The sequence below is a fragment of the Haliotis rufescens genome, unplaced genomic scaffold (genome assembly GCF_023055435.1).
Source record: "Haliotis rufescens isolate VD_foot unplaced genomic scaffold, xgHalRufe1.0.p SCAF_2, whole genome shotgun sequence".
Lineage (NCBI taxonomy): Eukaryota > Metazoa > Mollusca > Gastropoda > Lepetellida > Haliotidae > Haliotis > Haliotis rufescens.
The window spans coordinates 66,002,107-66,029,400 of record NW_025963890.1 but is presented as its reverse complement, the minus strand read 5'-3'; the positions used below and the strand labels follow the sequence as shown (position 1 = coordinate 66,029,400).

At 41.3% G+C, this 27,294-nt stretch overlaps 1 protein-coding gene across 4 annotated transcripts; it reads right to left on the bottom strand.

Annotated features, from left to right (window-relative positions):
- Positions 1-985: 985 nt before the first annotated feature.
- Positions 986-25,888, bottom strand: LOC124134539 (multiple epidermal growth factor-like domains protein 10). 4 transcript variants are annotated; one of them, XM_046499404.2, is made up of 15 exons: positions 25,716-25,888; positions 18,618-18,746; positions 17,151-17,306; positions 14,915-15,043; positions 12,207-12,425; positions 11,500-11,628; positions 10,181-10,315; positions 9,380-9,529; positions 8,219-8,353; positions 7,424-7,573; positions 6,042-6,176; positions 4,508-4,642; positions 3,533-3,670; positions 1,908-2,057; positions 986-1,197 (listed from the first exon to the last, which is right to left on the bottom strand). In XM_046499404.2, the coding sequence occupies exons 1-15, from the start codon at positions 25,774-25,776 to the stop codon at positions 1,085-1,087; spliced, it is 2,064 nt and encodes a 687-aa protein (XP_046355360.2). In that variant the 5' UTR covers positions 25,777-25,888; the 3' UTR covers positions 986-1,084. The 4 variants fall into 4 exon arrangements, with proteins under 4 accessions (XP_046355360.2, XP_046355363.2, XP_046355362.2 ...); XM_046499407.2 differs by lacking the exons at positions 1,908-2,057; positions 3,533-3,670; XM_046499406.2 differs by lacking the exons at positions 7,424-7,573; positions 8,219-8,353.
- Positions 25,889-27,294: the final 1,406 nt, after the last annotated feature.

Genomic DNA, 27,294 nt, shown 5'->3' with positions numbered 1-27,294 from the left:
GTGTTAAGTAGCCCATGCTTGCCGAAAGAGGCGACTAACGGGATCGGGTGGTCAGGCTCGCTGACTGGGTTAATGTATGTCATCGAACCCTAATTCCGTGGATCGATCCTCATGATGTCAATCACTGGGTTGTCTGGTCCAGACTCGATTATTTACAGACCGCCGTCATCTAGCTTGTATATTGCCGAGTGCGGCGTTAAACAACAAACAAACAAACTGATGGTCGTGCAAGGGTCTACAGGAGTTCAGGGGAACGTTTTAGCGACGCTTGCGTTACTCAACGTCGTCAGAGAACACAATTCATCATTGTTATTGGCAATTTGCATGGCTTATGCAACCAGGACGACGTCGTTCGAGATCATATTCTACCCTTTATGCAAATGCAGGGATGTAAAAACGTTACGTTGCAGCCGGATAATGTCCGCCCTATGTTGCACGTGACGTAACCCACGTTTTGAGGCAGCGTAACACAGCTGTACTGTCATGGTCGGCTTTTTTCCAGACCCCTCTCCCATAGAACATGTCAGGGATGAGATGATTCGACGCCTACGACAAGACCAGAGCCAGCCGGTAACGCTAGCTCAGTCGGGTCAATCTTTGGTTGACATTTGGAACAACATCCAGCATGAGGTTTTCAATCATCTGGTGCCTCAAATGCGCCATCGCTACCTCGCCTGTATCAACGGAAATGGTGGTCACGCCCAATATTGACATGGTTAATTGAGTTACTACACCTCCCGTCTTTAGGGCGTATCGCTGTTACCAGGTATGTTCTTTTCCAATGAATTTGTTATAAAAACATTTATCAGACGATGGTCCAAATATTTAGTTATTTCCAATAACATAACATTTTCGATACTTAATATGAAGCCGATTACTTTTTCCCGTAAGTATACCTACCACCCCATCTCGCACCGCCCCAAAGATACCAAATGGTCTCCCCCTTAAGAATTAATATTTCATCATTTCGTACACCCAGTTACTGTTCATCCTTTCCTATCACATAGGACAAGGACAGACGAGGAACTTCCATATTCATATATACATTAATCACATGGCCATGTAATAAGATTTTCTCACAGCCTTACACAAGAATGGCAGGTCGCAGTACAGCAGCCCCGACCGTGACGATAGTTGTGATGGAAGACCACAGGACAAAGGGAGGCAAGCATGATCCACTGGTCTGCATCAAGACTTCTGTTGGAGATAAGGAGATATCATATTACTGGCTCGTCTTTTAAATAAAGCATTCACTGACCATTATCTCCGCATCTGACACGCTAAAAGATAACACAAACATCTCATACAAAATACGTTGGATCAGATAAAAAATCCACCTTCGCATTGATTGGCCAGTATTTAGAAAAATAGGCAAATTCTTGTGTGACAGTATTAGTGTACAATTACCAGGCCAGTGGGGCGTCGAGATAGCCTTTTGGGTAAAACGAAAGCTCGTCACGCCAATTTTCCACATTGGTAAATTGAGTGAAGGCTATTTCTTGTGTCCCCCGCATTGACATTGTTAGATATTGCTACCAGCGGCGTACAACCAGCGCAAGGACAGAATTAATTTATTCTTGGTTTACGGATTTTCCCCTGAAATGTCCTGGTCGATAGGTGGGGTTAAAACCATTTCAGATCATTTTCGTGTTCTTCAAAAAGTAGTTCGACAACGTTACAATTTCTGCAGTTACTAATCATATGTTCCAAACGGTTTTAGCTGTGGTGCACAGGTTTGAATTCATCATAATACAAATAAAATTCATGCTCTTTAGATTGTTTTCCACTTTTCAATATGTAGTCCATACACCTACTTAACAAAGGAGTAATAATTATAAAAATGACTTTTGTAACACCTATACAATCAGATACATGTCCACAAAATGTACTAAAGACGCTAGATTTACCTCCGTCGCACATTGATGTATTCAAGTTCTGATGTATCCATCCAGATTGGCAAATATCACATTCTCCAGTTTCTCGGTCACATGTTTGGTTAACACATCCAACAGAACACATCAGCTGACAGTTTTCTCCATATGTACCAGGGATGCAGACTTGGAGGAAAGGATGAATGTGGAAATCAATATGTTGGAAACATTGAAGCACACAAGTTGGTCTACCAATTTCATTTCTCAATGTGTGCCAGGGAGATAGGGAAGTAGAAAATCTTGAGAGTAGAACATGAAATATTAAAGTCACTGGATGTATAAGTCCTTGTCTTAATATTCATCACCGTCTTTTTTAAAACTAACGATAAGAATGAACCTGTACAATATTGTCTCTGGGCCATAGAATGTGGATATATTGAAATGCCGTATGTTGTCTAAGCATTGTAAGAATAATTTGTGCGTTGGTAAATGCACCTTTGGCTGTTGGTCTTTTGGACGTAAAAAGGTGACATATACTCAAAGAAAAAAGTTAAGCAGACCCTAATATATTTCATTTTTGTTTGTTCCCAATATTTGTAACAGTCACGAAAGATAAATTACAGGAAGAATTATGTTTTCTCGAGATGATGTAATCAGTCATATGTGACGAAAGCTCACGTGCCATGCATGGTTTGCCCGTGCAGTATGGTACCCTCGAGTATGTCTAAAAGCAGTCGGATCCATTGGTCAGGCGATAGTCGCTTTCTGCTCCACGTCACTGATGGAAGAACGAGAGTTTGGGGGCACCGGAACACAGCCTGCACCCCGAGGAACATTAAACCGACTGTTGCATACGGCGGGGGCTCGGTAATAGTTTGGGAGTGTATCTCTCATGATTGCAAGTAGGATTTGGTCACCATAAGAGGCAACTTAACAGGCTCAGTACATCCCGGACGTTCTGAGGCCAGTCGTCGTTCCTCATTTTGACACCCACCCTCTTGCTACTCGACCTCAGGCAATGCCAGGCCTCATCGTTTGCATGCAGTCGTGGATTACATGAGGGCAAATGCAATAACGACTCTACCCTGGCCAACAATGAGCCCAGATTTGAACCCCCGAGTTTGGGATATTCTGGGGCGGCGCATACAGGCACGATATCCTCCTGTACAAGATTTACGCCAATTGGAAGCAGCATTGCATCAGGAGTGGTTGTTGTTGACCAATCAACAGATCCAACGTCTGACTGGAGGCATGAGACGTAGGGAATGGAATGCGACATCCGGGCACGTGGCGGTTATACCCGCTACTGATCTGTTTCACGTGTCATGTCAAGTAGAGACTTTAAGGAACATTTTCACATGAAACATCAAACGTACTTAATCATGCAGCTCCATACCTTTTATAGATATTGTCTAAGGTCAAAAACAGTACCTGTGTTACCATGATGTTTTTGTCAGTAAATTTTACTTACAACTCACCAATAACTTCTTTATTTGTTGTCAAATGTTTGATTTATCCGATGGTCCTGTGGATTATCCTGTGGTCAGTCATCCCATGCAATGACTTTTGCCATTATTCATGGTTCAGAAATAGGGGTGTGCCTCACTTTTTTCTTTGTGTATATTTACACCATTTAATTCTGTGATGGGACACCTTCCTACCTGTGTCACAGTTTGCTCCAGTCCACCCTGATCTGCAGTAAGACCCACAATTCCCATCAGAAGGGTCGCATTGCTCAGGCTGGCATCCCTCATTGCACTCATACATACAGTCAGGGCCATAGGTGCCCGTGTCACATCCTGTCGTGAAAAGGTAATAGTTTACACGGGATGAACAGATTTGTATTTTTTTTCACTTAAAATAACTTTGGTTGTTTGGTGTATTTTTTAACGCCGCACGCGGTAAATAATCGAGTCTGGACCAGACAATCCATTGATTGACATCATGAGCATCGATCCACGCAACTGGAATACGATGACTTGCGTCAACAAAGTCTGCGAGCCTGACTACCCGATATCGTAAGTCGCCTCTTACGACAAACATTGTCGCCTTTTACAGCAAACATGGGTTGCTGAAGACCTATTCTCTATTCGGATCTTCACGGGTCAGTTAACATAACGGAATATAGTTGTACATAACACAATTCAAACCGTTTTGCTTGTTGTTATTCATAAGAATAAATTAATGTCATTTCGTCATTTCTATCCTTTTCCATATACATATATTCGCTGTAGAGAGTTCGCTATATACGTAAACTTTATATGATATTATATAGGAGATAAATCGGGGATTGTTTTAACAGTTCGTTGTTTCCGTTTGTTCGCTATATCCGTGTTCGTTATATCCGTGTTCTACTGTATTGTATATTGTCTTCGGTATGATACCATAACGAGGATGCGACTTCAGAGAAAACTATTCTTCTTCAAATATTATGTTGCCTTGAATAGTTGATCTAACACCATAGATTTACGTATTATATTTGCAATTGAATGAGTTCGTGACAATTCAAGTTTTGCACCTCTTTTACACCTTAATAAAAGGTAAACGTTGCTGGTCGAAAACCGAAAAGTGGACATACTCGTACGTTTACTTTAGCTATTTGGCACCCCTTAATTGGATATATCAGTACCACTTACTGTTGTCGCATTTGGCCATGTTCCATCCTGGCAGACACACGTTACAAGTGCCATCAACTCGGTCACATGTCTGGTTGACACACCCAGCAGAGCAGTTCAGCAGACAGTCTTCCCCATATGTACCAGGCGGGCAGGCTGGTGAGAAATGATGAGGAATGCAACACGTAGGAACCCCCAAGCTCATGACGTACATGTATAACACGTCATGCTATAAAATAGTAGATGAAATAGATGAACATGTATTTCCCGATAAATCATTCATATGTGTCTTCAATACTAGTAGAGACATATGCATAACTGTATCTCGGACACAAAATATCGTGTAGCTGAAAGGTCAAATTAATCTGTAATTGTGGAATACTAAACTGGTACCGGTTGTTTGTTTGTTTGTTTGTTTGTTGTTTAACGCCGAACTCAGCAGTATTCCAGTTGTATGACGGCGGTCTGTAAAATAATCGAGTCTGGACCAGACAGTCCTGTGATTGACATGATAAGCATCGATCCACGCAATTGGGATCGATGACATGTATCAACCAAGTCAGCGATCCTTACCACCCGATCCCATTAGTCGCCTCTTATGACAAGCATACGGCAAGTATGGGTTGCTGAAGACCTGTTCTACCCCGGATCTTCACGGGTCAACTGGTACCGAGCCAATCTGCGGATGTCATACGATTAAATCATTCATGGATTCAGAAGTTGTGTACTATGCGATATTGACTTTAAATATAAGTCACACTTCAAACCTGAGACGTGGTTTTCTCCACCTCAAAGGTAAGGTACAAGACAATTGGTACCTTATAAATGTTGCATACAGTTAACTATTATAGTTCATTTCTAGTTCATATAGTTCAGGAAGTTAACTCACTTTCAAAGTCGAGTATCTACCCTTGCCGAACTAGGCCGGAATTGTTGGGTTCATTCGTAGCGCCACCAGTGACTAGTACGAGTTATATCCCTCCTATTTACCAAGCAGATTCCACCTGTGATATCACTTGTGTGTGCTTCAAACATAAAAGTGGCGCCCAGTGAAGACGATCTGATCGCTAATCAAGATCTATATTGTAATAAAACGGGTCTTACTACGCGAAGTGCATCAAATCACGTGAGTACCGTGATTAAAAACTTGAAAAGATTTGGAAAATATCTGTTGACGCTAAGCGCAAATGATTTGCAAATACTGCAATCAAACGAAATCTGTACGGCAGTTTACGAACCGCTTTCGTTACGCTTTTTTGATTGGACTATGTATAAACTCGTTAGTCCCGCCAAAATATTACCCCATCATTCCAGCCTCGGTCGGCAAGGGTGGAAACTGGACTTTTATAGACAGTCACTCCCTTGCCTCGGAAAGATGTTCATTTAATGAATGTATGCAACATTCTAATCCATTGAGTAAAACCTGCACTGCGTCACAGTTTTCCCCAGGCCAGAAGAGGGAATAATGCCTGATATGTGTGTTGAATGAAAGTGGAATTGAATGCACATGTAGACAACCTTATGCTGCATCACTTTTATACTGTACAATTAGTACCTGTTTCACAGTGTTCTCCAGTCCACCCTAGCACACATGACCCACACGTTCCATCAGTAGCGCTGCATGTACCAGGTTGGCATCCCTCGTTGCACTTATACTTACAGTCCTCGCCATATGTGCCTGGGTTACACCCTGGAGTGAAAATTAGAGTGATGACATCAAACTGTCGGAGGGGCGGTCGGGTAGCCCAGTCGTTAAAGCGTTCGCTCGTCACGCCGAAGACCCGGGTTCGATTCCCAACATGGGAACAATGTGTGAAGCCCATTTCAGGTGTCCCCCGCCGTGATATTGCTGGAATATTGCTAAAAGCGGCGTAAGACCATACTCACTCACTCACTCACTCAAACTGTCGGTAAATTACATGCACAGGAAGAAGTCAAGATTTGTGTCGCCTTCTTCATCCATTGATAGCCAATGGATTCACTCAGCTGGATGTTGGTCCACGGCTATTTTACATTTTATGCCCGGTGGAATCTGTTTCGGTATATAATCAAGAATGGCTGACCTCTGACGTGGACGTTTTATGTTAACAATGAAAACTTTTACAAATGAAATCAAATTGTCTGAACGTGATTATTCTTGTGCATTTCTTTTGGATGCCATTCCTGTGACATCTCGTAAGTTAATTCTAAACACATAAGACCTTTTTTCTAATTTTGTCTTTTCATGTACATTCGTCTTTTCTACTGTTGAGTATGTTACAACTGGGCATGGTTAATAGTTGTGACTTCCCTTGTAACACTCTTTATCATAAATGATAACAATGTGGGACAAAGAATTTGAGTAGTAAAGAAATGTTACTTTTTCTCCGAAAGAAATAAGAAACCTCAACATTTTGTAAAAAATGTACGCCTACAAACGTTTACAACATTGAATATACAGGATTTCATAAAGGCTACAAGGCATATTCCATAAGCTTCAAAGTTAAAAAGCAACTTCTCAGGATATTTAATTTCAGGCACATGTATGGTTTCAGAACCTGTCAGCCTGTGTTATATTAGTATGCAGTCATTGAGTGTCCATACAGACCTTCATCTAAAATGTATCATCACATTCATAAAATGTGTTGCTAAAGTATCACATCTTACGTTTTTCCGCAGATTAATGGGTGAGAAAGCACCTTAAGAGTCCAACCTTTTATTATTTTAGGGGGTTGGGATTTATCAGTCAGCTATACAAGACTTACACTGATTTCTTTCTGTGAAAAGAGCCCAGCAACCATTTTGGGACCCACAACATCATATTTTAGAGAAGGAAAGTCTTTCGAGGGAACGGTTGTATTTTGGGGTTTAACCTGAGAACCAATTGTTATTCCAGCATTTTAGGGAACCGATTTTTGTTTCTGAAAACGCCATCGATCATGACACAACACTACTTACTTTCGTCGCACCTTGCAATGCTCCCGCGATTGCTCTCCCAGCCAGGCAGACACTCGTCACAGCTGCCATCAACTCGGTCACAAGTCTGGTTGACACACCCAGCAGAGCAGTTCAGCCCACAGTTTTCCCCATATGTACCAGGCGGGCAAACTAATGAGAAATGAATGTGGAAATCAATTTGTTGAAAACGTTGAAGCATATCAGTTTCAACCAATTTCATTTCTATTTACAAGTTAAATATAACTCTAATAATAAACGAAATCATTTCAGATTAAGGTGTGTTGAGAAATTTGAATTTGATTTGGCCATAACTCGATTCTGATTGGTCAATCAGAGGTACCAAATCAAAATAACCACCTCCGATTGAAACAGCTGATTCGACGTGCACATTACTGCAGAAGCTTATATATATGCATTGTCGGTAGGCATTATAAAATAATGATATTTCCAAATTAAGTTTAATTCAAAGTATTCATTGTAATACATTGTACACGAAACAACGATACGAATCGACCATGAGAGTATATTTCAAGTTTTAGAGACCACAGAGCTCTTGAAATGTGGCACTTTTCTTTAAACACCATCAAAGCGTTGACGTTTAATTTTGTCATGGTAGAATGGTAATAGACATGCCCAATGTATTCAAAAAGAGCCCGATTCAACCTTAATCTTTCGGTTCCAAAGTCAGTTCAGCAATTTAAATCTACAGGTAACCAACCTAGTTCTACACTGAAAACACAATGTTTATCTCCAAAGTGAACCAAACACATCTTTTATATTCGATACAATCCGTACCTGTTTCACAAGTTTCACCAGTCCAACCGCCTCTACAAGATGTACAGTGTCCATCAATATGGTTGCATTTATCAGGCTTGCATCCCTCGTTGCACTTATTCTTACAGTCCTCGCCATATGTGCCTCGGTAACACCCTGGAGTGAACATTAGAGTAATGACATCAAACTGTCGGTAAATTACATGCACGGGAAGAAGTCAAGATTTGTGTCGTCTTCTTCATCCATTGATAGCCAATGGATTCACTAAGCTGGATGTTGGTCTACTCATAAGACTGTCACGGCTATCTTACATTTTACGCCCGGCGGAACCTGTTTCGGTATATAATCAAGACTGGCCGACCTCTGACGTGGACGTTTTATGTTAACAATGAACACCTTTACAAATGTAATCAAATTGTTTACACGTGATTATCCTTGTGCATTTCTTTGGGATGCCATTCCTATGACATCTCGTAAGTTAATGCTAAACACATAAGACCTTTTTTCTAATTTTGTCTTTTCATGTACATTCGTCTTTTCTACTGTTGAGTATGTTACAATTGGGCATGGTTATTAATTGTGAATTCCCTTGTCCCACTCTATAACATAAATGATCACAATATGGGACAAAGAATTTGAGTAGTGAAGAAATGTTACTTTTTCTCCGAAAGAAATAAGAAACCTTCACATTTAGTAAAAAGTGTACGTCTACAAACGTTTACAACATTGAAAATACGGGATTTCATGAACACTTCAAGGCATATTCCATAAGTTGAAAAGCAACTTCTCAGGATATTTAATTTCAGGCACATGTTTGGTTTCAGAACCTGTCAGCCTGTGTTACATTAGTATGCAGTCATTGAGTGTCCACACATACCTTCATTTAAAATGTATCATCACATTCATAAAATGTGTTGCTAAAGTATCACATCTTACGTTTTTCCGCAGATTAATGGGTGAGAAAGCTCCTTAAGAGTGAATCCAACCTTTTATTATTTTAGGGGGTTGGGATTTATTAGTCAGCTATACAAGACTTACACTGATTTCTTTCTGTGAAAAGAGCCCAGCAACCATTTTGGGACCCACAACATCATATTTTAGAGAAGGAAAGTCTTTCGAGGGAACGGTTGTATTTTGGGGTTTAACCAAATATCTTTACGATCATGATACAACACTACTTACTTTCGTCGCACCTTGCAATGCTCCAGCGACGGCTCTCCCAGCCAGGCAGACACTTGTCACACCTGCCATCAGCTCGGTAACAAGTCTGGTTGACACACCCAGCAGAGCAGTTCAGCCCACAGTTTTCCCCATATGTACCAGGCGGGCAAACTAATGAGAAATGAATGTGGAAATCAATTTGTTGAAAACGTTGAAGCATATCAATTTCAACCATTTTCATTTCTATTTGCAAGTTAAATATAACTCTTATAATACACGAAATCATTTCAGATTCAGGTGTGTTGGAAAATTTGAATTTGATTTGGCCATAACTCGATTCTGATTGGACAATCAGAGGTACCAAATAAAAAAAACCACCTCCGATTGAAACAGCTAATTCGACGTGCACATTACTGCAGAAGCTTATATATATGCATTGTCGGTAGGCATTATAAAATAATGATATTTCCAAATTAAGTTTAATTCAAAGTATTTATGGTAATACATTGTGCACGAAACAACGATACGAATCGACCATGAGAGTATATTTCAAGTTTTAGAGACCACAGAGATCTTGAAATGTGGCCCTTTTTTTACACACCATCAAAGCATTGACGTTTAATTTTGTCATGGTAGAATTGTATTAGACATGCCCAATGTATTAAAAAAGAGCCTGATTCAACCTTGATCTTTCGGTTCCAAAGTCAGTTTAGCCATGTTAAATCTACAGGTAACCAACCTACATGTACTTCAACACTGAAAACACAATGTTTATCTCCAAAGTGAACCAAACACTTCCTTTATATTCGATACAATCCTTACCTGTTTCACAAGTTTCTCCAGTCCAACCGCTTGCACAAGCTGTACAGTGTCCATCAATATGGTTGCATTTATCGGGCTTGCATCCCTCCTTGCACTTATACCTACAGTCCTCGCCATATGTACCATCTGCGCAATCTGTATTGAGCGTCAGAAATGTGAGAAATGTATTTCTTGGACACAGTTCGTACACCTATCAGGGCATGCAGACTACAGACCTACCGATCTATTTTGCAGTGTGTGTGTGTGTGCGTGCGTGCGTGCGTGCGTGCGTGTGTGCGCGTGTGTGTGCGTGCGTGCGTGCGTGCGTGCATGCGTGCGTGCGTGTGTGTGTGTGTAACAAAAATCTGTCAAATGTTTTAAATAGCACAATGGCATGTTTTACCTGAAGCCTTTTCACCAGAACCATAAACATGAATCACGACCTCCAACAAACTCGATGATCCCAACAACCGTGCATGTTCAGATCTATTTGAGCCGTTGAAGCATAAACGATTCTACCAGTTTCGTTTCTGTGTCTTTTTCTTTCTGAGCTCAACAGGTGAAAACGTGGTGTCACGGACTACGATGAATCCCTTTCCGCGCATGCTCAGATCTGTTAGGCAGTTGCAGTGTGCCAGTGACCGAGGAAGAGAGTCAATGATAATACACCTATTTCCCATTTTTGACAATGTCAGTATCAACATTTGTCGGTACGGGAATGAAATGTGTTAACCACCGCAGTCAGTCATATTTCAGTTGTAACAGGTTGGTCTCTCGTCTGGACAAGACAAACTAGCAAATCCCATTTCGTCGTGAAACAGGACCACTATTTCCTAAATATGCCGTATGCGTAGTCCAGTGAGAGAGGAGTCAGTGAATGTTGCTTAATGCCGCACACAACACTGTTCCAGCTGACACTGATAACTTATCTGAGCCATTTAGTAGCCTCGTACAAGAATACAACTTACTGAGTACTAATTCTACCTTGTGAAGTCCATTTCTGGTGTCCCCCGCCATAATATTGCTGGAAACTAAAAGCGGCGTAAGACCATACTCACTCACTAATTCTACCTCAGAATCTCAACGGTGTTCGTCTTTAACAACGACAGATGACCCAATTGTTCAGAATTGCGTCCCTTATCTACGCACCCTATGGTATTTTGTCGAATCCGAAAATGCAGCTTATTAGCATGGAAAGTATTGTACTTAATAAATGCAAAATGTTAAGGGTGTGCAATACATCTTTCACACGTACGCTCAAACCATTTCTGATACCCTTTGTAATAAGATAAGAAATTGACATTATATGTTTGAAACGTATTATAAGAATACGAACATACGTGATGAGCAGGTGTCCCTCGTCCAACCTGGCTTACAGGTACAGTTGCCATCTACTCTGTCGCAAGTGTCCACACATCCAACACTGCACTTTCTACGACAGCTTGGTCCATAATGCCCCTCGGAACAATCTGGTTAATCAGCCATGTATTAATACAGCTGAACGTATGTATGCATAAACAAAAAACAAAATATATAGTTGCAAGGGCTGAAAGAATAATGAAAATATAATCAATTGATCATTTCCAAACAAAATGATCAAATATACATCTCAAGAGAATCTCACACGAGTGTGTATAAATATTAAATATGGCAACACCAGTCGATACAGTTTTAAGATGTACCTGACAGAGATCTTAAAACACGAGGGTGAGATTCGAAATATCATTCCAGACCATTCAGTTTGTAAACAGTAATAATTGCCTTGAGGGTAAAATGTCCAACTAGCTGAGGCAGGGCGATAACTGATATCATTTGAATGTGAAGCCATGTGACCGATGACGTCACAATGGTCTGCAAAGAACTGTGAAGTAAGCGATCTCCTGTGGAAGAGATCGATACATTGAATATACATACTTCGACATTTTGGTTTATAATGATACACAGGCATTAATACAAAGTTTTAAAGACTACAATATTTTAAGTAATTCAAAGACTCTCCGAAATGTTTGCTTTAAACTTTTGTCATCCAATGAGTGTATCAACGTACATCCTCTACAGACCAATCCAAACCAGCCACGTTTGCAGGTACAGTGGCCGGTCATTTGGTCACATGGTCCGTCACACCCAGATCCGCACCGTCCTCTGCACAACGGCCCCGCCCAGTCGGGCTTGCAGGAACAACTGCCGTTAACATTGTTACATGTGTCGATACAGCCTTCACTACATTTTTTTCTGCAGCCATTCCCATAACGCCCATCCTCACATCCTTAAATAAAAACAAAACTAGCAGTTAGATCACGAAGAGTTTGAACCCCGTTTGTGGACGAGTGGTAGCTAAGATTGAAGAATGCTATCTACTATGTGATCTTATATTGAAGAGTCAAGTATGATGGCGAAATTGTATTTCGAACCTATGGAAGCTCACATGTGCGCACCATCATCGTCCCTAAATTCGAGGACCCGTGAAGATTCCGGGGTAGACTAGGTCTTCAGCAACCCATGATTGCCGTAAAAGGTGACTATGTTTGACGTACAAGGCGACTAACAGGATCGGGTGGTCAGGCTCGCTGACTTGGTTGATGCATGTCATCGATCCCAATTGCGCGGATCGATGCTCATGATATTAATCACTGGATTGTCTGGTCCAGACTCGATTATTTACAGACCGCCGTCATATAGCTGGAATATTGCTGAGTGCGGCGTTAAACAACAAACAAACCAACCTACATTCGAGCATTCAACACAGAGAGGATCCTTTCAATGATACTTACATGGTATTTGAGCTACGTATTTTTTTTAAATGGCACATGGTGATCAAGTAGTATAGTGCTAAAAACCGAATCAAATCGGCCGTCTTTGATCCCTGAATTCAACCTAATGAAAATCTACCGATGCAACATCAATAATCACCGGTATTACCAATGCGTTCGAGTTATTTCCCGCTTAGTTGCCACGTTATAATGGAAATTAACCTACCGTGTTTTCAGTTTGGAGGTTTCAAACTCTAATAACTCAATAACGCGTTGGGTATCGAATGGGATTTACGGTTATCGAAATTGGAGATAAACATAGTATGTTTTAAAATTTGAGATAGTCTAAATGTAGATAAAACAATGGCTCCTTTGTCTTTGACCATATATTAACTAACTGGATCGTTTATTAATTCATCACGGGAGACATGAAAGGACATTTATCATGAAAGTTACCAGTAAATAGTTGGACTAAGAGTGTATATTTTATTGCACGAAACACATGCGTTTTTGTTATTTTTGCATTTTGTTTGCTCATAATAGGCCCATTAATATAATTAGTAAGTAATATTTAGGTCCAATATGAATATACTTGCCGCGGACATGCATTTCATAAGAGAGGTGTACGTGCGGAACACATGTCACGTGCATCACCCAGGGGCGACTCACACAGTGGTCTCACAGTATAGCATGAAGTTCTTGACAATCTTTTAATATGTTATCGACAACACTGTTGTTTAAGCATTTTCGGGGCCATGGTGTAAATATATTTGAGAAATCGAGCCCTGGTCTGAAAACGTTGAAATAGTAAGCTAAATACCAGGTAATTATGCTCTAACCTATACATATATACCTCTTATTATATTTTGGAATCGACTCTTTTCGCAATTCTTCAATGACGACAGAGCGCCTTTTAAAAAATGATTCTCTTATCAAACGCGTAGTCACAACGCATCTTCAAAATACCGAAAGGGGACTCATGTAGTGAATAACGTATACTACTCATGTTCAAGATTAATTACTTATATTACTGATCATTTCATTATTGGATCAAAATAATGCTTACAAAATTCTTTTTTCAAAACACTCCATAACCTGTTACATATATTGCACTCCTTGGACTCAACCGAGTCATTTCTTGGAAATAAACATGACATCTTCCATTGTTGGGCATCTTCCCGAGGCAAGAACGTCCACCAGCCTTTTTATCAATGTCTTGTTTCCACATCATCCCGAAGCAAGAACGTCCGCTCGCCTTATTATCAAAGTCTTGTTTTCATATCATCCCGAGGCAAGAACGTCCACTCGCCTTTTAACGTGTTTATCAAAGTCCTGTTTCCACATGATCCCTCATTATCTGATCGACTAGGTCGTTGCTTATGATAGTCGCCGTCTTTGTGAAGCAATACGAGATAAGAACAGCGATCTGATTGGATATCGCGTTTTCAGTACAGGGGGGACAACTCTACGCGATGTGGCGCCAGGGTCGAGCCAAGAAAAACGGCCTTGGTGTGGCAAGAGTAGAAACTAGGATTTGATATAGGCTAGTGGACATGCTTGCCTCGGGATTATGAGGGAATAATTATGTTTAATATCAACTTGATAAACTAGTGGAAATGAACCAAAACATCATCGCCAACCCAACCACCTTACAACTGAAGACGATACGGCATGACGCGACTGCTCATTATTGTGCCCAATGATGGTGTTGTTACGCCACAACGGTTAGTGTATGTTTTATGTAACTGTGCGCGTTCTAAAATAGATTTCATCATGCATGATAATCTGCCGTCTCGAACGTGTACAGTTCTAGAGGGTTCAAAGCAGTCATATCTACATGCAATTAAACTTATTTTGACCAAACAATCTAGCATTCATCATTGTCATGTTCGAAACATCAAAATTGGAAACACGGTATTTTTTATCTCCTAAATTAAACCAGATCCAATTGCACATTTGACTCTGAAAATTTGAGACGAATCAATAGTGTGAAAGTTCAACATACGTAACAAGCAATTGGGCCCTTTCCATCCTTCCTTGCACGTGCACGTGCCGCTCTCACGATGACAGTTCCCCTCACATCCCTCAGCGCAACGTTTTCTGCAGGAAGCTCCATAGTGTCCATCCTCACATCCTAAAGAAACCCAGCATATACATATATAAATGTGTATGTTGCACATTGTGAAATAGACCGCCTCCGTGGTCTAGTGGTAGAGCGTCCGCCCGGAGAGCGGAAGGTTCGAGGTTCGATCCCCGGCCGCGTCATACCAAAAGACGTTAAAAGATGGTACTTGTTGTTATCCTGTCTGGCGCTCGGTATTAAGGGGCTAAAACAAGGACTGTTCGGTTCGGGGTCAGTATACTGTGTCTGAGTAGGGTATTCATGTTAAACTGCGGTATGGTATGTCAATGGGCTAGCACTATACATCGGCATCAGTCCGGACTAGTACAAGCAGCCACACACACACACACACACACACACACACACACGTGCCAAGTCGCTATATAAGTCCAATAATCCTGAACGCGACGTTAAACCCCATTTCACCTAACCTCACACATTGTGAAACACATTTCTAGCAGTGAGTTGGGTTTAACGCCTCTTTGAACGATATGTAAATAATATATAAGTTATATCATATCGTGTCAGCTTAGTGTAGGGCGAAGGGGATGCAGGTATTACACACCATGCAGGCATAATGCACGTATTTACAACTTCGGTTAAGCCAAATAGCGCCTGTACGGTGCTGCCAAGAATCATTATCAGAGCAGATCTGAGATATTGGCACCCCAGCATTCTGATACTCCCGGGGGAAGCTGCACTGTGTTTGTTGGTTGTTTATAATTAACGCCGCCCTCAGCAACATTCCAGCTATATGACGGCGGTCTGTAAATAATCGAGTCTGGACCAGGCACTTAAGTGATTGACATCATGGGCATCGATCCACGCAATTGGGATACGATGACATGCATCAACCAAGTCAGCGAGCCTGACCACCCGATCCCGTAAGTCGCCTCTTACGATAAGCATAGTCGCTTTTTACGGCACGCATGGGTTGCTGAAGACATATTCTACCCCGGATCGTCACGGGCCAGCTGCACTGTGAATGTGGTAACTCAGACGGATAGACGACCTACAGAACCGGCATCCATAATATTTCCTTATCCCTGGCTTATAAAATTATATATTTCGTAGACGATAATAACTTAACAAGTGGTTGACTCATTGTCTTGTCCTTAATTACACTGCCTTCGTTCGTTGACCCATGCTTGTTGTAAGAGGCGACTATGCTTGTTGTATTGGTTTGTTTGGTTTGTTTGTTGTTTAACGCCGCACTCAGCAATATGACGGAGGTCTTAAATAATCGAGTCTGGACCAGACAATCCAGTGGTTGACATCAAGAGGCGATTATCGGGATCGGGTGGTCAGGCTAGCTGATTTGGTTGTTGCATGTCATCGTATCCCATTTGCGTGGATCTATGCTCATGATGTCAATCACTGGACTGCCTGGTCCAGACTTGATTATTTACATACCCCCGTCATGTAGATGGAATATTGCTGAGTGTGGCGTTTAACAACAAACAAACAAAAACCTAAAAGCAGCGTAAAAGCATACTCACTCACTCTCTCACACTCACTCACATATTGAATTGCATTGGTGTTAAATATGACGCACTTTCAAGCCTTAAGATGTTTAATGGGCGACAGAAGATTGTTTTAAACACCAGTCAGCAGTAGTAGATCTATATCACGACGTCCGGTCTCACAGAATAACCACAAGGTCTCATTATACCGGGGGCCTATTCCGACCCCGAATCGGGTGGACACATTGAAGAACATTCCCTTGACCAGGTTATTAATTATACGTTGTTACACAGTGGTTTAGGCGGTAACCTGATCTCCATTTTCTGTCCCAAAGATCAACTTTCTCAACCACTCTCTGCAGTCCCCCGACCACTCCCCCCATCTGTGCGGTATTCGTCACAAGTTAAACAACTTGAAGTGTTCAATAATAAATTACCCAAATCGCCCTACTATGGGCAGTGGAACCATGCCGAGCGTTGACATACTTGACTAAATCTGACATTTTTTTTAAATATAAACAAATGGCAAACATGAAAAAATGTGAACCAAACATTAACGTTCGAACTGTATAAATGTCAATAAAGATTACACAATAACATTTCAGGAAATTAATGAGCTTCCGTGCAGTTTGAAACCTTGATGTTAGGTATCTTACGTTGATCACACATTGGATGGTCAGGATCGGAGTTCCTCCAGCCAGGGCTACAGGTTTTGCGACGGCAAAATCCAGTTGTTGGGTGGCACTTCCTCTGCTGGCACCCACTGGAACACCACTCTGCACAGCCAAGGCCGTACCGCCCACGATAACATTCTATAACACAGAGAGAGTGTATTAAGTTCACAAGTCAATGTTAGTGTGATCATATGATATAAATAGCATATGTCACAGGCAAGGTGTACGAGACTTTACAAGCTGAATGGGCATCACGACATCGAAATATAAAAACTTATACAGATGTTCCTTAAGACCGCCAGTGGTTTAGGTATGGTAATTCTAGATCTAAATTTGAACAGAGTCAATTATTTTGTGTTAAGCTGTAACACGACAGTGTCATGGGGAGGCAGACACACTTGTGTGGGATCCGACAAGACTGCCGACTGGCCAATCAGATAGCTGAATTATAGTGTGACTAATGATAAATATCTTCAGCTGTAATAATGATGACGGTGCGTATTATATGGTGTTACAGACTGATCCATATCCTAAATAGACACATGACAAACCACCTGTCAAGCCAAACCATGCAGCTTCATATTTTTTAATGCATATAGGTGAAAAAAAGGAGGTATTGCGTCAAGAATATGTTCTTTTTTTAAACTGTTTTAATGGGAAATGATACAAATCATGTCATTTAAATATACCTTGTAAAAGAACACAATTCCTCAGAGACATTTACATTTAAGACATAATTTTTAATAACAACATCTTTAGAGGACCATAAAGGGCCATAAAGGGCCATAAAGGGCCTTCCCGTCAACACATTGGATCTTCATGAAACGAGTAACTTCTGAAACATCATACACACAAACAACTCTGTGAGTTCTTTCTTTCTTTAGATATATTTTGTAAGGCTTGTGTCGAAAGGTATTACATAAAAAGTGTTTAATTTTCAAATGACGATCTGTAAAATGTCGCCACTTATCTATGCTCTGTCTACATACATGTGTGTATCTGTTGAAAGGTCCGCCTTTGTTACCTTGTCACTTTTGTTTCGCTTACAGGTACATATATGTGTGTGTGTGTGTGTGTGTGTGTGTGTGTGTGTGTGTGTGTGTGTGTGTGTGTGTGTGAATTAGTAATATATTTGGCATTTCATAGTTGAGAGCGCTACATAAGGCACATACTTTTTGAGACCCGTGATGATCCGGGTTAGAATAGGTCTTCAGCAACCCGTGCGTGCCGTAAAAGGCGACTATGCTTGTCGTAAGAGGCGACTAACGGGATCGGGTGGTTAGGCTCGCTGACTTGGTTGATGCATGTCATCGTATCCCAATTGCGTGGATCGATGCTCATGATGTCAATCACTGGATTGTCTGGTCCAAACTCGATTATTTACAGACCGCCGTCATATAGCCGGAATATTACTGAGTGCGGCGTTAAACAACAAACAAACAAACATACTTTTTGAACAGGTATTTCCTCTCCATCCAGGTTTACAGGTACAGGAGCCGTCCACACTGTCACATGGGCCGTCACATCCCTCCTTGCACTGTTTGCTGCAGTCAGTACCGTAACGCCCAGCCTCACATTCTGAAATAGAGCCGATATACATGTGTGATACACATTGTTGTAGGTCGTGGGGCGAGGTGAGAATGGAATGGCGTTTAACCAAGTGGTGTAATTTGCCGATTGCGAGCGCCAGACAGGGTTAAGATCTCATAACGTCCCTGGACATTGTATTATAAAGGGTCAACCAAAAACATATATCGCTTCTGGGACTAGGCTAGTGTTCTGAAACATGTGGGTTGCTTGGCTTCTCATTCTAAAGAAAAGGTCTATGTCTGGAAGCCCTGATCAAAAACATAACTTGTCTGAAATAAAACTTTCATCCCCTCAACACACGTATTTATCCCATACATGTCTCAACAAACCGTATGAAAATCCCTTGACTTTACTGTTTATTGAGAATTCTGAGTGTTGTGCTCAGTGATCTTACATCTTTTTCACTTTTTAAGACAATGAAGATCCAACTTGGGTTAAATTTGGAATCAGTGGTCAATTAAATATAACCTTCGTGTTAACTTTCATAGTGATAGTAGTGTCAATATTGTGAACAAAATCTAAATATATTTTACGAATTTTTCTTTGGATCGTTAAACGTCTAACCCTGTCAATTGAGAAATTCACCCCCAAATGCTCTTGTTGATATTCACACAAAGAAAATTGTGGAGGCAATTATTTTTCTTTTCTGGTGCTGTAAAACAACACCGCAAAAAGGACGTGGAACTGGCGTAAAATGATTGTAAACACGTTATTTATTGAGAACCCTTGGAATGTGAAGTTTATAAAGTACAACCATCAACAGTGTGTTGTGTTTGTTACGTGATTGCTGGTTTTAATTCCTACTTATATTGACGTTGATTCGTAATACATATTCTTCCAATTCATAAACACATATGCATTCTCCATTTATTCAGTGCGGTAAGTTCAGCCATTCCTGGAACGGACCTTTTAATGTGAAGTAATATAAAGTTGGTCCAAGTTGATCATTTCTGGTCGCTTTATCGTTTCCATCGAAAACGTAGGGAAAAAATTATACTTCGTACATCAAAATATTCATAAAGCTCACTAACTGTTTGTTCGGAATATCCCAATACGGTTGGTCGGTAGAGCCGACAATTAACAAAGTTGATGATGTCAACTATTCGTCTCGCATAAGTTAGCTGGGCGACAGAAACTCGTCTTTACATGTGAATCTGAATAATACTGAAAGGTTCGTCGTGCGTTCATGAAAAGACAACACAGAGGAAGCAGGATGCGGTGTCAGTTGTTCGGTCATACCGACACCGTTCTATATGTTGGGAATTAACCATGTGGGGAAATGTCAACGTCACATGGGGTTATGACGGGGCGGGCATATCTCATTGTGGGGTTATATTAGACTGGAGAAATGTCAGTTTGGAGTTGTGTCTCAGTTGGGAAATGTTAAGTGTGGGGTTATGTTTGAGTAGGGAAAGGGCAGTGTGGAGTTATGTCCGAGTCGGAAATGTCAGTGTGGGGTTATGTCCGAGTGGGGAAATGTCAGTGTGGAGTTATGTCCGAGTTAGAAATGTCAGTGTGGAGTTATGTCCGAGTGGGGAAATGTCAGTGTGGACTTATGTGCGAGTGGGGAAAGGTCAGTGTGGACTTATGTCCGAGTGGGGAAATGTCAGTGTTGAGTTATGTCCCAGTGGGGACGTGTCAGTGTGGAGTTATGTCCGAGTGGGGAAATGTCAGTATGGAGTTATGTCCGAATGGGGAAATGTCAGTGTTGAGTTATGTCCCAGTGGGGACGTGTCAGTGTGGAGTTATGTCCGAGTGGGGAAATGTCAGTATGGAGTTATGTCCGAATGGGGAAATGTCAGTGTTGAGTTATGTCCCAGTGGGGACGTGTCAGTGTGGAGTTATGTCCGAGTGGGGACATGTCATTGTGGAATTATGTCCGAGTGGGGAAATGTCAGTGTGGGGCAATGTCCGAGTGGGGAGATGTCAGTGTGGAGTTATGTCCGAGTGGGGAAATGTCAGTGTGGAGTTATGTCCGAGTGGGGACATGTCAGTGTGGAGTTATGTCCGAGTGGGGAAATGTTAGTGTGGGCTTATGTCCGAGTGGGGACATGTCAGTGTGGAATTATGTCCGAGTGGGGAAATGTCAGTGTGGAGTTATGTCCGAGTGGGGAAATGTTAGTGTGGGCTTATGTCCGAGTGGGGAAAGGTCAGTGTTGAGTTATGTCCGAGTGGGGACATGTCAGTGTTGAGTTATGTCCGAGTGGGGACATGTCAGTGTTGAGTTATGTCCGAGTTGGAAATGTCAGTGTGGGCTTATGACCGAGTGGGGAAATGTCAGTGTGGAGTTATGTCCGAGTGGGGAAATGTCAGTGTGGGCTTATGTCCGAGTGGGGAAATGTCAGTGTGGAGTTATGTCCGAGTGGGGAAATGTCAGTGTGGGCTTATGTCCGAGTGGGGAAATGTCAGTGTGGAGTTATGTCCGAGTGGGGAAATGTTAGTGTGGGCTTATGTCCGAGTGGGGACATGTCAGTGTGGAGTTTTGTCCGAGTGGGGAAATGTCAGTGTGGAGTTATGTCCGAGTGAGGAAATGTCAGTGTGGGGCAATGTCCGAGTGGGGAAATATCAGTGTGGGGTTATGTCCGAGTGGGGAAATGTTAGTGTGGGCTTATGTCCGAGTGGGAACATGTCAGTGTGGAGTTATGTCCGAGTGGGGAAATGTTAGTGTGGGCTTATGTCCGAGTGGGGACATGTCAGTGTGGAGTTATGTCCGAGTGGGGAAATGTCAGTGTGGAGTTATGTCCGAGTTGGAAATGTCAGTGTGGAGTTATGTCCGAGTGGGGACATGTCAGTGAGGGATTATGTGCGAGTGGGGAAAAGTCAGTGTAGAGTATGTCGGAGTGGGGAAAAGTCAGTGTAGAGTTTGTCCGAGTGGGGAAAAGTCAGTGCGGAGTTAAGTTCAAATGGTAGCTTTGTCCGCATTGGGGTACGTCCTAATCGGGAAATGTCAGTATGGAGTGGTTATGCCTAACTGGGGAAACGTTTGTGTGGAGTTACGTCATAGAGAAAAAAATCAGATTGGTGTTATGTCCGAGTAGAAAAATGTAAGTTAGCGGCAATGTATTATCGTACTACTTCTAAACTGTACACTGTATGTGCTCGGTGATCACGAGATCACAACATTTACAAATAATAACGGTGTAATAACACTTTATGCAGCCTCAAACAATTAACATTATTATGTCAGCATGGTTCTTTCTCGTTTTCATAAATGACCTCATATGTGAACGAACTTAGGAAAGCAAACGATGGCCTCTCTGTATATGGCATATATATACCCTGTGTGTTATTGGCCGATGACACAACGCTCTTGTCTACAACCCCACGGGGCTTAAAGTCTTCCCTTGATTCAGTTCGTTTATATGCCAATATATGGAGACTCACCTATAATGCCTCCGAGAGTAAGTCACTTGTATTCTGCAAAACACGCCAGCGTCATAATAAAGTAACCTACAAGTTTGGCGATGCAATAATTGACACCTCCGACTCCGTCAAATGTGGCGGAATAATCATAAACAGTAATGTATCCTGTAAAGAAAGAATCATGACATGTTGCTCCAAAGCAAGAAAATGTGTTAATTCACTACGATCACTCGGCCTCAACGATTCCGACCTCCACATAGTTGCACGTGTCAATATATGGAAAAGAATGATTTTATCTACAAGCTTTAATGGATGTGAATTGTTACCAGCCTTATACGGTAAAGAACTGGAAATGATTGAATGTAACGTTAAATTGCTCGTCATATACAAGGATTTGGTAAAAGACATCCAACCGATTCGTCTATTTCTAACTTGGGAATGTGGTCAATGAATGGCTACATCGATAATTGTAGACTACAATTATTAGGAAGGCTCTGCAATAACGATTGTAACTCAATAAGAAAAGATCTATTTTGTGCTCACATTGCTACCAACGCTATTCTCAATATTAGCCGTCCAGTATGCATATGCAACATCCTTCTATATACTGCTAAAAAAATACCATTTAGATAACTATATAAAGGGATATACCGATAGCGGTTCATTCCCAACTAAATCGGCTTGGCGAACTCTTGTAATCAGACGTCTATCAGAGAATGAACAGTACATCTTTCACGATACCATAAAATTCATAAACGGTTACAAATGCATGTTTTTTTATAATGTAATGTATCTCTATCCACATTTAAGACAACCCCTGCAACTTTGTCATAAAATCGGATCAAGAGCAAAAGTGTCGAAAGAATGTAACCATTGTACTCGTCACTATATGGCTGAGATACTGCCGATGTGATGTTAAATTTTAACTCACTCACTGTAACCATTGTAATAGACATTGCTATGACTATGATTGCCATATTATTTTGCACTGTGAAATGTTTATGCCTGACAGAAATAATTTCTTCTCATGCCTGATTGATACACTTGATGTAGATGTATACGTGAAAAAAGATATGCTTGACGATGGTGATATGCTTTCATTCTTTCTCGGTGCAGATGTCCATGACTTGACTAACAAACCTGATTACGACACTTGGCAAAGCATCATACTGTCTTTCTGCCACTTGATATGGAATTATAAGAAACACCTTATGTATATCTACTAGATACCTTACTGCTCTCAAAATGTACATTGTAAATTATTTATTCATAGCAGTGTATAACATGATTCCATTGTATATAGTCAAGTAATTTCATTGATGTATTGTAAATAATGTATCTGCCCATGTAAAACCTTCGGATTCAACTCTGGAGGAAATAAAGAAATTCATTCATTCATTCCCACACAAAACAGTGCTGCCTGTGTTCGTACGTATCTTGAACAAACCAATTCGTCTATCCTTCATGCAGATTGTGTTTGCCTTGTCAGTCGTGTGAGCAGTGCCGCTTCAACAATGCAAGCATTCAACTGTGTGTAAGTTAGGAATCACAGCGCTGCAGGGGCTTTCAACAAGAAAGAGCCAGCAATTTTCACAACAAGGCAAACCTTGATAACAATACATTCACATTTAATCAATGGAAAATATTTTTAATTTGCGGATCAACGTATTGCTTTTATTATCAGATTGGGGATCCAGGTAATGCATATTAATGTATTAGAACTGTTGCAATAGGCGATCAAACAAACAGAACGTAAAATGATTTACATTCTTCAGAGATCATTCTTATGTCCGGGTGTGGAGATGATAGCTGTGGATCTGCAGGTTAACTGGTCTTGTGTTTAAAGCCCGGAATGCGGGTATACAGAAGGAGAGGCTTGTCCTTCTTGTGTGACACCGACTGTCTTAAGCCCAGGACACGCGGCAATATATATCTGGTAATATTGGTTGGGAGGTACCATAAAGTCAGGGGACACACCTGTCACACGCTCAGGTAGAAATCCTCAAACCTTTCCGCCATCCCTGTTGTTGCAAAGGAAGGCTACCACCATTCCAAACCAACGGAATGAGGGAGAGCATACATATTTGAGAACGTGATTGAGAAGTGTACAGACTTTTGTAGCCATCATTTGGTATTTGCATTAATACGAAAATCATGTAAAGAAAATAAACAGTCTGTATGGTAGTTAACATGCAGACAAGTTGTAAAATGCGGACACACGGTCAGTGAGAGTAGAAAACTCCTGGTGCAGGGATGTCGGCCTGGAATGGAGCCGGTCTCTGTTCCTCGCCGACAGTTGCTATGAGGTGAAATTGAAGTGGTTAAGGGCGACACACATGACAATATTAGTCGTGACAAGGCGTCGATTATTTGTTATCCTAATTCAAGTCATCCTTCTGCCAGTCAGTGGGCTGTGTTTCCATAGCAACATGTCCGTGAAAGTCATTCATGGTTTCAAATTACACTCTCCAACGGGCAGGCAGTAAAACTGACCCCACAACCATCCTCTGACCTCATGTCGCGCCCCTTATGTGTTGTTTACACCCCACGGAGATTCTGGTAGATTATTGATCCAAGTCACATTGGATTGGATGATTTGGTTTGGTTTGTTCTTTTACGCCGCACTCAGCAATATTCCAGCTATACGACGGCGGTCTGTAAATAATCGAGTCTGGACCAGACAAACCAGTGATTGGTATCATGAGCATCGATCAACGCAATTGGGATACGATGACATGCATCAACCAAGTCAGAGAGCCAGACCACCCGATCTTGTTAGTCGCCTCTTACGACCAGCAAAGTCGCTTTTTACGGCAAGCATGGGTTGCTGAAGACCTATTCTACCCCGGATCTTCACGGGTCGGATTGGCAAACTCAGATACACGACAAAATATTTCCACATTCATAAAAACTATCTGCCCAAAACAGAATCCACTGTATGACACCTACTATATAATAAGCGAGTGATTATGAACCACTATACAATAATGATGATACCAGGCGTTTAGCTTGTCTGGCTCAGACACCGATATTTACAGGCCTGTGTCATACTAATGCAATACCGCAGGTTGAGGCGTTGAACAAGATCCATTTGGTCACGTCACTTTCTTCCTAATAGCATAATGATATTAAATCATAAGAGTATAACTGTCATCCACCAATTGCTTGTGTGGGCCGTTTTCCTGCACCGAGTGACCACCTCAACATCAACCACGAGCCATGAAAGTGTAGTCAGTGTTACCTTATCCTTATTCGCCAGTATTCAGCTTGTATCGGCTCCTTTCGTTGGAAAGAGATGATTATGTGTGTTTATTTTAACGCGAACTACATAAGCCTAAAAAAAAGGCACCATAAGGCTATTTTACTGGAAAGCAAATATTCTAGGTTTGTAAGTAAAGTTACCCTATATGGTAATGTACGTTTATTGATCATTCAGAAGGATAATAACACATAGATTTGCACCCCTTTAACCGTACGTGTGACAAGTGCCAACGAACGTAAACACATACGCACTTGTTTATATGTGCATTAGATGTAGGAAGGACGGAGCCAGAGTGAAAACAATGCTTACATTATAATACAAGTCCTACTTACCGAGGCTTAGCCTGCACTGCAACAGGAGAAACCATATCGCAATGATATATGATACATCCATTCCGAAACACACTGACCACCTGCGAGTACTGTGTAACTACCAACTACAGCATGTGCATCCTGGATTTAAAGGTCGTCATCGGGCATGTCAGGCTGAGAGAGTCGGAACGGACCGCGATGGTGGGTAATGCTAAAATAGGATTACGGAACTATAAAACGAAATAAAACGTTTGGAGGTTTTATTGAATCAGGAGAACTGGCGAAGAAGAACAAAATATTTAAGCATGGAACGTGGTCGCTATTCTAAAGATATATTTTCTGTTTATGTATGACGTCAATATGATCAACGGCTTTGACTGCTCGTCAGTTTACTTGTGTAGTGTCAACAGTCATTTCCAGCAGGACAACCAGTGCAGTTCTGGGATGCGTTTCAGCGACAGGATATTTGTTCGGTCACTGCTTCGGGACATACACTTTTACAGCACACTATAGTTCAGAACATCGGACATGTCCCGTGAACAATATAATTTTCATCTTGCGAGATCTGAAGCAGTATTTTCTCCAGAATTATTTATTAGGGCTTATTATTATTATTATTATTATTATTATTATTATTATTATTATTATTAAGTTTTTTATTATTATTGAAAAAAGCGCAAACCCCAACCCCGCCCAAGATTACTAAAGGAGGGGTCCTTAATTCGTTTTCGGAGTCGTCTTTCACATTTCACCGTACCGACAAACGGTCGACACAATCAATCACTTCTTCACTTTACAACCATTGTCTCCAAATACCCGACTTGTTTTGTAGTGTTATTATTAACTAAGGTCATATGTGAAGGATGTAATAATTATGAACGTTTTTGGTAGTCGGTATTGGCGTAATTGGCCCCAAATAGATTCGGTCCGTCTCGGCCCGGTCCGACTTTCTGGCAATCCCCACCAAACGAATGGAATGCCTGCGGCATCGCGTGTCCTAAATACGTCACAGTGGAATTCCCTTTCTGCACACGGTACCAGTGTAGTAGCTGACAGTACTAATTCGTTTGGTGCATATCGGTAAAGGGACCTTCCACTCAAAGACTGACGAAATGCCATGCATGTGTTCCACTGCTACTCTTACTGCGGATTATCGCTGGCCAATGTTGACTTGGCTCTTGTTTGTAAACATTCCACGCAATGGCTCATGGGTAGAAACCGAGCTCGATTCTAAAAATAGTACTGCAACTATTCCGCCTCTTGGGATGGGCGATAGCGAGAGGAAATATGGGATTTCACAGGAATAAAACATGCAAGGTTTGAAATATCGGCCAGTGACAAAAACTAAGACGACATATGGCGAAAGAAAACGCAACAGGGATAATGTTGGTTAAACATATACTAACTAAAGCTTGACCCACAGCGTAGCAACAAACACCTGCTCACAATGTAGATAAGTGTATAAGTATATATATAACTAAATTCTTTGGTTATGGTAAAGGTTAATTATCACTGCCACGAGCTAGCAACAATGTAGTTCAATTGATATTTTGAAGTTACTGTATTGTAATTTGATGAAGGGCATCTCTATATGAGTAAC